Raw genomic sequence first — 11,615 nt, 5'->3', positions numbered from 1 at the left:
TACAAACTCTACACATCTACAAAAGGAACTAGGGTTAGTAATTACTTTCCTAAAATACCATAAAACTACAACTCTTACTAATAAAATTAAAATTATTATATATTTTGAAAATATAATTGTTAAATTGCATGTTCTTTATATTTTTAACACACATGTTAAATTTCATGCTAATAGGATGTTATTTATTATAAAATCTATAAACTTATTTTTTATGTATAATTTTAGATTACAAAACTTGAAACTTAAATATTAATGGCTGACATAACTATTAATTTTTTATTTTCTAGAAATTTTTCAAGTATAGAAAATATAAGAAGAAAATGTAATCTAGTAGTAGATTTATCAAAATTCATATCCAATAAAAATATATTAAATTGAGTTGCCAAGTTTTTTTGCCAACTTTTGTCTTAAAAAGAACTTTTTAAAAAAAAAATATTATAAAGAAAATGACCTAAATTTCCAGTTCCTTTTCTTCATCTTCCTCTTTTTAAAATTCGGTGTTCAATGACGAGGAGGGAGACAAACTAGAGGTGATCTCAAGTCAAGAAGATGTATCGAAGGTAGCAAACTCAATTGTGAGGTGGCCGACGTGACCGTGGTACTCCGTACTCTTACCTTACGCTTCTCCCTCTTTCATCATTGCGTTGTGTCAAAAGGGATGATTCATGACTACCCAAGATTTAACAATTGACATAGTATCTAATGGTGGAATTCTAGAATGAAAAATGATATTTATGTAGCTAGCTAGGAAAGACATGACTTAAACATTTCAAAACTCAATTCTAAACTTTTTTGGACATTGATAGTGATTATTATATGATACTACCCGTGCTTACATGTAAATATTAAATAATAGTGATCATGCAATGATTTTAAAAAAAAATTTTGTTAGTAAATTCCTTAAGAGCAGTATATTTAATACTTTATTTCGTTTTTTATACATTTAAAAAAAAAAAACTAAAGTCAAAATTTACACATATATTAAATAAAAAACACACACACAACCATAATAAATTTGTATGAAGTTAATTTAATGGGAGCTAATTAAATTGGCTTTACCTAGGTGAGCACTTATTTGACAAGAAGTCATTTCAGTTTTAAATGAGTTACTTGTCACCAGGTCAACTTTCTTTCTAGCTAGTACTTTAGTTGCTGCTCATTCTCGTATAAGAGGGCGTTTGGATAGTACTTTTTTACGTTCACGTCTGCATTTTGGCTTTGGTTTTTTTTTTTTTTAAAAACCCAATCGTATATATTGACTTTCAGCTATGAATAGTACACAAAATTACTGATCATAGGTCCCACAAATTTCACTTTTCAGCAACTTTTTCATTAAAAATGAGTTCCACAATATTATTCACACATTTAAAAATTATTTTGTTACAGTGTTTTCAATTTTCAGTTTTTAATTTCAGCAAAATAAGTTCTATCCAAACAGACCCTAAATATCCCCACATTCCTCACTCGTTTCACGCGTAAACTTTCCAGGGCAAGTCCTTTGTTTTTCCTTCTGCAAAAACTTCTAGTTCATTAAGCGATGTCTTGGGCTTTGAGTTATACTAGTTCATATTCATTCACTTCCTCATCATGCACACTGCTGGTAATATTGTTACTACTACTGGGTTTGAGTAGCCAGAGCTGTAACGGGTTGGGGACATTTGGGTTTGACATTCACCACCGGTTCTCGGATACGGTTAAGGCAATTCTTGGCGCTGATGGGCTTCCAGAGAAAGGAAGCGTAGAGTACTATGCTGCCATGGCCCGCCGTGACCGCATAATCCAGGGCCGTCACCTTGCCTCCGGTAACAACCAGTCGCCACTCACTTTTGCCAATGGAAACAATACCCTTACCGACCCCAATTTGGCATTGTATGATCCTAAGCCACTCATGAACCTTTTTATTTTCCCTTCTTTGGTGACTATACTGATCTTCGTTCTATTTAGGAGTTCTTCCTGTTGCTTTGTACTAACCAATTGTTGTTTTTTTGGATATTTCAGTCTGTATTATGCTAATGTTTCTGTGGGGACACCAAGTTTATCATTTTTGGTGGCATTGGACACAGGCAGTTATTTGTTCTGGTTACCATGCGATTGTCAGAAAAACATTGCTTTCGGTTGCAGTACCTACACGGACCTATCATCTGGAGAGGTGCGTTAGTTACCTCACCATGCATATTGCTTCTCAAGTGAATATATCTGACTTTTACAAATGAATGAATGATTAATCCTTGCATATATGTCCACGGCAATGTGCTTGTACCAAAAATTTTCGAAAAACAAACTCTTTTTATTTATTTTATAAATATTAAAAGATAGAAATAAAAAAAACACTTCTTAGCTCAACCCAAGCATGGTTTAAAGATTAAAATTAAAGCCTTCAGAACCGAATCAGTTGGAAGACCCAAATAATTGACAAGCCCAGTGTAGGAAGCCCTTAAAGCTCAGAATTCTAATTCGATTTTTGATCAACTTTTGTTACTGGTCTATAGACTTATTTGGACTTGAAATTAGAGTGCTTATACGGTTATACCTACGGTTTTTTTTTTTTTTTTTTGCCTTTTGTTTCAGTTTAATTTTTATAAATAATATAATTTTTAGCTTTTTGAAAATAGGTTAACTTTTAATTTTTTTTGTCACATATTTAATGTAAAAGTTATTAAAACTGTATATTGTAATAAAATTATGTAAAAGTTATCAAAACATTTGTGGTCCTTTGTGGGACTCATATTTATGTGAAAGGAAAAAGTACTTTTACGAGTAAAAGTGAATAATTTTATGCCCTCTTCGTTTGTATTTCAATTATATAGTTTTTTTCCAAAATTCCTTTACAAGTAAATAATAATAATAATAAATTCAAAATGATTCTTATATAGTCAAGAGAAAAAATAGAAAAATTTATGTTCACCACACTTCATACTTTTTTTACTCTTGCTTGATGGAAAAAAAGTTGGTCTTGAGTCAAATTATTGGTAAAGATATTTTTTGGAAGCTTCTTGATGAGATGTGAGACTTTGAGAATGTTTGGATAGATAAAAACATTATGTTCTATACCTAGAAAGACTTTGTTGACATCCCCCAACATTGACATTAGATTTGGATTTATCTCTAATAAATATTTTTTAAATTTTTGATGAAAAAAAAAAGGTTGGCAACATTATATTTTCCTTTGGCCAGATTCCCTTAGGCTCCGTTTGGGAGTTCATAAGAGAATGAAATGTAATGTAATGGAATGGAATGGTCATAAGGGAATGAAATGGAATAGAATATATTTAAGTAAGGGAAAGGAATTGAAAAGAATGTAATGGATTGGAATTCTGTAACCTTAATTGGATGTTTTAAAATAAAAGAATGGAAAAGAATGAAATGTAAGTAATCTTGTTTGGGAGTAACATGGAGAGAATGGAATGGAATCATTTTATGACAATATTACTATTAGACCCTTATTTTAAAATAAAAAGGGTTGAATATATAGGGGTATTTTGGGAGTTTTAGTAAAAAATTCATTAAATCTAATTTCATTCCCTCATATTTCTCCCAATTTCGAGGGAATTGAAAATTTGAGGTTTTAAGGGAATAGAGAGGAATGAGTGTTCCTTTCTACTCATTCCATTCCATTCCACTTAAACTCCCAAATAAGGGAATGAACTTTCCATTCCCTCCATTAAAACTTCCAAACAAGAGAAGGGAAGAATATTCTAAAATTATTCTTTTCATTCATTTTCATTCTATTCCATTCCATTTTCTTCTCCCAAACGAGGCCTTAAAGTGTTTGAATATAGTTTGTGTATAAAATCTTACGTACATATAATGGTTGGTTCCAATGGGTGTCATTTTGGACTCATTAGGCCTCCTAAAGTTAATGACCCAACAGATCATAATTATGGTAAATTTCTAATGGTAAATGAGGTTATTATTTTGAGGGTAGTGTTATAGACACATACTTACACAATAGTTTTACAACAAAATGTAAGTGATAAACTATTTCTAGTTTTTATTTGGGCTCATCACTTACGTTATTTTTTTTATCTATCATTAATAGGTTGCCACCTAAACTTTGTTGTAAAATGTGTGTTTGTATCTTTACTTTTGTTTTAATTTGACTAATGAAAGCTACTGATATTCATTACTTGATCTTTACTAAAATGGACTACAGTTACATGTATTAATTTAGGGTTTGGCTCTCCCGTTATAAACTCTCCCGTCTCCTTCTATATTTCCACGTCCACCATTATGCAAGATTTGCTGCAACTAAGTTTATAGCAAAATTTTGCCCCCCTTTTTTCTTTCTTTCTTTCTTTCTCTTTCTTGGCTCCATTCTCTCTCCAATATCATCACTATCATCTGAGTATTGCCAAGACTAGGCCTTGCTTCACCCAAGAAGAAGGCAAATTAAAGTCAATTAAAGCAATCAGTCTCTCAAAATTTGTGTTTGTTTGTTTAGACCCCTTAAAACAGATTGTTTAACCTAATATATTAGCCAAGTGATTACTTAGGTTAATTATGAGATCTAGGTTAAATAGTGAAAGATTATATTATGCACAGTAGCAGAAAAGTAAATAACACACAGATTTGATTACTCAGAAAAACCAATGAAACGAATCATTTTAAGGTAAAAACTTGGGGAGGTTTTGACCTAGCTATCCTCAAGGTAAACAAATCCACTAATAGAGAATTGAAGTTTTTACAAAAGATTTAACCCTAAATCTATTGCTACCTCTAGTAGTAACTTATTAACACAACCATGTGCAAGTTCCGAATCCACAAACTCTTCTCTCTTGGATTTGCAACATACAAGCTCCCACGCTTATGACTTTGAGATCCCACTCAAAGATTTCAGATCACCACTTGTTGATCTTGTAGCAGCAACTAGATTCCACTAGCATTTGATTGTAGATCTGTTCCGGTAGACACTTGCGGAGTTAGAAGGTACAAAACCTTTTAGATCTCATAACATTAACTTACAAGTCTTTCAAGAGTCTTTAAAACGTAGTTAGGGTTTTTCTTTTATACTTAGGAGTGTTGGACTGAAACCCTAAACATTTTCGCGGGCTTAGGCTTGATTTAAATTATGCAGAAACTTCTTTACTGTAATTTTCGATCAATCGAGCCTATTCTTCAATAGGTCGAGCTTCACTGAATTTCAATTCTTTTTCCTGCAGCTTGAATGTTCTTCAAACTTGACTTGTATCACCTTGAGCAATGTCTAACACCTATTCTAGACATGTTTTTGTTCTCAATTTGCTAACATAAACAAAATAAGACTCTAAACATTTAATTCTAAATCTTTAGAACCTAACAGTTTGAATCTCTAAAAAAAAAAAAAAAAACCCATAACAGTTAAATCAAAGAAATTTTATCAATCACCCAAAATACACATACATCCATCAAATATATTAAAATTAGAAAATGAAGTGTCATAAAAAAAAAAAGAGAGAAAACTAACCACGCAGCAGTGATGAAATCAGTGTCAAAAGGGAGGAAGATAGACGTTGGAAATTAGGAACAGAAAAATCAAAGAAATAAATTGTTGAGCTCTAAACATTTGCGGTTGCGATTTTGATATGCAGGCCACGTTTCTCAGATGGTGTCTTTGGCATTATTTCTGATAGCTCTTTGTCATCCATGACCAAGGGTGTTGAGTGTATTACGGTGCTAAAGGTTGTGAGTAATTGAGAGAGAAGAACAAAATTAAGAGAAACTAAATGTGGTTATTTTTTTGCCTTTGGATCGTTAGTCTGCTAACGCTAGGTGTCTTTCACACACACACACACACACACACACATATATATATATTTACAAGATAGAATTTCTACTCTAACTTAATCTAAGTGTAGATAGATGAAATGTGTCTTTCATCTATATTAAAATTAAGAAAACATGAAAATTTATAACGTGAGGAGAGCCAAATCCATTAATTTAATAGCTCAAATAATGTGTTTTATCACTTTAGGGCCTGTTCTCACAAGACTGAATTCTCATATCTCTACATGTTCGGCACCAAACAAATAAGCCCAATAAGAGCACCAATAATAGACCCTTATCTCTTTTTCTCTTTTATAAATGTGGGAAATTAGTTTTATTTTTTTCCAAAACACTTTCCATTAAGAATTCAAGATTCCTCCTTATTAACTCATGAAATTTTTGTGAAAAACTTTATTGTTCAACCGACACTTCTTAATATTTGTAATGATAGCATCCAATTTTTTTTTTAATAAAAAAAATGCATTGTTTTTTCTCATTCAATTAATCAAATCAAATCAAAATAAAATTTTTATTTATTCATTTATCCATGTTACTTAAATGTATACTCTTAATCCTTTGTCAAGCAGGAAATAAACCTTAACATTTATAGTCCTTCTGCATCATCAACAAGTGAAAAAGCTCCCTGCAACATCAGCTTGTGCAATCAATGTCTTTCAGCTAGTAGTGACTGTGCTTATAACTCTAGCTACGCCGATGGTTCATTAAATTCTGGGATCTTAGTAGAGGATGTTTTGCACCTGATTACGGATGACAATCAATTAAAAGCTGTTGAAGCTCAAATTACTTTTGGGTAAGTTAATTCTCATTGCTTTGCTACCAAAAACTTTGGGGCAAATATCATTTCAAGTAACACAGTACCGATTTAATATAAATTTCTAAAAATGGGATTAAAATTAACAATTGTTAGCTAAAGTGACAAAATTTCTGGAATAACTGATATTTTGTCAAATATAGATAATTTTGGTGATGAATCTGGAGTTTGGAAGGTTTTTTGCCGCCACCCGATCAAATAGGAATAATCATTATTAATTATATATGCGGGTTGTAAAGTTGTTTGTCTCAGTCTTACTAATTCAGTAAAAGTCTCTCTTATTCAAGAAGAGAAAAGGTGAAAAAAAATTTCCTTGGGGAAGGTAGGCTAGGCTTGGGAGGTCATGATATTGTATACGTTTAGACGATGATATTACAAGAAAAAAGTGTAGTCTTCAATATGATTTTTTTTATTTGGGGGTGCAATCACGTACTAGTGGGTTTGTATTAATTTTCTTATAAGTTGAAGTTGCTTCTTGATTTTTCACTGGTGGTAAGATCTGTTTAGAAAATTTTCATGTTTTGGGTGTAACACTTGAGAGCGAATCCCGTTATTTTGTTGCAGTTGTGCACAAAATCTGGTTAATGGTCCAGTAAACGGTTTACTTGGGCTTGGAATTGATGACTTATCTGTTCCTAGCATCTTAGCAAGAAAAGGGCTAGGTTCAAATTCTTTTTCTATGTGTTTTGGAGCTGATCATGAACATGGGAGAATAACTTTTGGAGATGGTGGCAGCTTAGACCAAAAAGAAACGCCTTTCACCATTATGCAATCACTGTAAGTAGTCACTTTCTCAACATTTGGAAGAGTCATTTAGTTTGGCAAGAAGACTTTATATCTTTGACCCCAATCTCATCGTACTTGCACTGATTTTGTCCTTGAAAACTTGTTTCCAGTCCATATTATATGATCAGCCTCACTCAAATAACTGTGGGAAGCAGTAGTTCTAAGCTGGAGCTCAGCGCCGTCTTTGACTCTGGTACATCGTTTACATTACTAAGAGACCCAGCTTATACGTTTATTACTGAGAGTGTAAGTATTTTGCACAAGGCATTTCCTGATATCATTGGGAATACATGTTAATGTTACAACAAATGAGTATGATTTATATTATTTTGTAGTTCGCTTCCCAAGTCAAAGAAAGGCCTTCCAGTTATCAGTCTGGCTCCATTTACTTTGATTACTGTTATGACTCAAGGTCTGGTCATCTATATCTGGAGAAACCTATTCCAATTTTAGTTTTTGTTCTGATCTTTTCAACTTGATCTGAAGCACTAACTTGTAATTTATATGCGATGCAAATCAAAACAGTAATTTGAATTTCCCTAAAATCGATCTGACATTGAATGGTGGAGGAGAATATTTTGTCATTGATCCAATATTACCAATGGTTACTAATCAGGTGTGCTCTCACTTTCTAGTGCTTTAATATTCGATTCCTGCTTGAGTTTTGCTAAAACTTGATGTTGTGGTCTCCAGGGCGGATATTTGTATTGCTTGGGTATTAACAAAGTTGGAGATTCTGACTATAATGTCATAGGACGTGAGTATTTATTTCTCAAGAACTATGCTTATTACAAAACCTATTTCAATTGATGAAGTTGCATTTTCCTGTTTTTATTTCTATCGAATTTGGAATTTTGATTTCGTGTAGGGATGGCAATGGGGCGGGGTGAGGCCGAAGGATGGGGCCTTCGTCCCTGCCCCGCAAGGTTTTATCTTGCCCCATTCCTGTCCCGCCCCGCATGACGGAGCAAACTTTTTCACCCCATCCCCGCCCCTTAGGGCCCAGCGAAGCCCCGCCCCATCTCATAAAACTCTACTTTTTATTAATTTTCCTTACAACTAATATAATTTTTTTTTAATGAAACCTATTTAATTAATAAAAATATAGTTGAAAATACAACTAAATTTATCCCATCAAATCAAATCAATTTTTAGAAAAAATTGAATAATATATCCAATTGTATAACAAGACAATCATAAAATAAATAAAAAAATCTTATAGTATAACACATAACAAAATAGGCAGAGTACCACATTGGATAGAATAAAATAAACTAATATTGATATGTTTGTTTAATATAGTAGGGTTTTAGGGTATAAAAAATTTACAATTATAAGACTTAGCAATGCGGGGCGGAGTGGGGACGGGGAGGAGCAGGGCGGGACGGGTCTAAAAAGTCTAAACCCATCCTCGCCCCACCCCGTGGTACGGGGATAAAATCTTACCCCATTTCCGCCCTACCACTTTTGCGGGGCGGGGAAAACCCGCGCGGGGCGAAGCGGGGAGGGAAAAAATTGCCATCCCTAATTTCGTGTATTGTTTTCCTTATAAGGAGACTATCATAAAGCTATATTTGTTCCTAAAATTCCCCGTAACCTACTCTCTGGTTGTGATTTTTTTTTTTTTTGATAATGAATTCTCAAGTTGACAAGAAGCAGAGAAGTGCTAGAATAATTTTTGTTTTTTCTTTTTTTTTTTGGAGAACAAGATTGCATAATTTAAGGATTGATAGAAGTCATTTCGTGGGATAGATCAGAGCTACATCTTGGGCACAATAACATTAACATAGCAAATTAGAAATTAAAAAACCCTTCTAGTTTAGTGATCCATCCTAGTTAAACCAACCATTTGAAATGATGTTTAAAAATCATTATGGCAAGATTCAAGAAACCTGTTCATTAGCCTCTAACTTGGAGATTTCGGAGTTTATATATATTAACGAATTTCAATTTATGATGTTCACTATTACAGGGTTTATATTGTAACTTTGTAAGACCTTATTAATGAGAGATTCAAATAAAAAGGATGCTGGTTGGCTGTATTAATATATTAACTCAGACATTAAAATTTACACTTGAACTAAAAATATTAACGTGATTTTCATTTACTCAGTGCATTGTTATATAGCTCCCAACATATTTAAATTGAGAAAATTGTAATGTTAATGGATGTTCTTAGGAAAATTGTTAATGAACTATTTTAGGAAAGTTTAAATACCACTTTTATAAAAAATATAAATAGCTGTCAAAATAATTAATTGCTTTATCATTCTCTCATAAAAATATTTATAAAAATAATTACCAAACTAATACCCTTAGAGCATTTGCTAACTTTTTCAATTGAAAAATTGCCACTTACAATATGAATGTTTTATTGTTATGCAGAAAACTTCATGACTGGTTATCGCCTAGTTTTCAATCGTGAGAAGATGGTAATGGGGTGGAAGGCATCTGATTGTGAGTATAGATAGTTCAACCCTTTTCTTAGAGAATTTCAATATTTGATTTTTACTTCTCTTTATAAATTCTTTCAAGTGTTTGTAATAAGACTTGCTATTTCCTAGGTGGCTATAGCCCCTCACAATCTCCTCCTACACCCGTGGATAATTCAAACTCTCCACCACAGTCTCCTCCAGCACCCAATGGTAATTCGAACTCTCCACCACAGTCTCCTTCAGCACCCAACCGTAATTCGAACTCTCCACCACAGTCTCCTCCGGCACCCAATCATAATTCGAACTCTCCACCACAGTCTCCTCTAGCACCCAATGGTAATTCGAACTCTCCGCCACAGTCTCCTTCAGCACCAAACCGTAATTCGAACTCTCCACCACAGTCTCCTCCGGCACCCAATCATAATTCGAACTCTCCACCACAGTCTCCTCCGGCACCCAATCATAATTCGAACTCTCCACCACAGTCTCCTCCGGCACCCAATCATAATTCGAACTCTCCACCTACTACCCCATCACAGTCTCTTCCTTTTTCTCCTCCACTAGCAGCAGGGAGTCCTAGAAACGATTATCATGTACCGACAACACCTCTATCCATGATCAATCATTCACCCGAGTTGAAGTCTTTTACTTGCGGCCTCATGATGCTTCTTGTTTCTTTCTTTGCCATTGTGTGATTCTCTTTTTATTTGGTGAGGCTTTTAGATTTCTCATTCCAATCATTCGCCCAAATTGTAAGCATTGATGGCTTTTATTTATTTATGTATTTTGTTGGTTTTGGGTCTGGAAAACTATTTGAATAAGTATTGTTAATTTGAAAATTCACGATTTCAATAATTGGGAAAATTATTAGGTACTCTCGAAATACCATAAATGCGTACTCCTTACTCTCACTTGAATGGTGGGTCCTACCATAAATTTAAAGTGGGACCTACTATTTATGTGAGAGGAAGGAGTACGCATTTATGGTACTTTGGAAATATACAATAATTTCCCATAAATTTGCTAATATGAAGGTTGGAGTGTTCAGTAATTTCGATTAAAAGAGAAATTGTGTTCTATTTGGCTAAAATTTATTTCAATAACAAATTCCCAAAAATGACATAACTATTATATAATTGTATTTTCCCTTCGTTAATCTACATGAGCTAAATAAAAGAAGAAGAAGAAAAAAAAAACAATATCAACAACTTATATATTTATTATTAACCCAACCCCTTCAATTTATGTTCTCAATTGGGAACAACATCTCTTAAAAAGAAGGTTACTCCTTGCTAGTTCAAAAATGTTATAGTCATAGCATGCACATACTCTTAGCGGCAAAGCCAGAATTTATCTGGGGGTAAAGAACTTTTTGCATGAATAAGCCTTTTATTTTTTATCAAAGTCAAAATGCCACTTATAAATGAAAATATTTTTAATAGTTAGATAGATACTAAGTACAACTTATGTAATAAATTTATGTTCTTATGGAATTATCTCAAAGTATTTTAGGGATTCATCATGCTTTAAAATTGTTATTTGTTAACTCTTAATTTTTTTTTTTTGTTGAGAAAAGTGTTAACTCTTAAACTTAATCAATCTATCCTAGTTTCTTTTATTAATTTTCTGAATGATCCCCAACTTGACTTTTTACATACTCTTCAATTAGATTTGTCTTAGTTTTCGATATCATATGAAATTTACCGCGAAAATGGGCAAATGCCCATTTCGCACAAAAAAAAAGGCAAATGCCCCATTTCCCAAACTAATTAGGGAAATGCCCCTCTTTTGAAACTCGATTTTCTCAAAATCGAGTTTCA

At 33.0% G+C, this 11,615-nt stretch overlaps 1 protein-coding gene across 1 annotated transcript; it reads left to right on the top strand.

The window, feature by feature from the left end:
- Positions 1 to 1,537: 1,537 nt before the first annotated feature.
- LOC142625521 (aspartyl protease family protein 1-like) lies at positions 1,538 to 10,490 on the top strand. The gene is made up of 10 exons (XM_075799160.1): positions 1,538 to 1,869; positions 1,999 to 2,149; positions 6,330 to 6,553; positions 7,139 to 7,351; positions 7,471 to 7,606; positions 7,696 to 7,772; positions 7,865 to 7,976; positions 8,054 to 8,117; positions 9,746 to 9,817; positions 9,925 to 10,490. Exons 1-10 carry the CDS (start codon positions 1,538 to 1,540, stop codon positions 10,488 to 10,490), a joined length of 1,947 nt encoding a protein of 648 aa, XP_075655275.1.
- Positions 10,491 to 11,615: the final 1,125 nt, after the last annotated feature.

Source organism: Castanea sativa, chromosome 2 (assembly GCF_040712315.1).
Source record: "Castanea sativa cultivar Marrone di Chiusa Pesio chromosome 2, ASM4071231v1".
NCBI lineage: Eukaryota > Viridiplantae > Streptophyta > Magnoliopsida > Fagales > Fagaceae > Castanea > Castanea sativa.
This window is presented reverse-complemented; position numbering and strand designations above follow the sequence as displayed.

Excerpts from the sequence above, each read along its gene's own strand:
- LOC142625521 (XM_075799160.1), top strand. The coding sequence starts at position 1,538 with ATGTCTTGGGCTTTGAGTTATACTAGTTCATATTCATTCACTTCCTCA. Across the intron at positions 7,773-7,864 it reads GATTACTGTTATGACTCAAG|ATGCGATGCAAATCAAAACA; the intron begins GTCTGGTCATCT and ends CTTGTAATTTAT. Across the intron at positions 7,977-8,053 it reads TACCAATGGTTACTAATCAG|GGCGGATATTTGTATTGCTT; the intron begins GTGTGCTCTCAC and ends TGTGGTCTCCAG.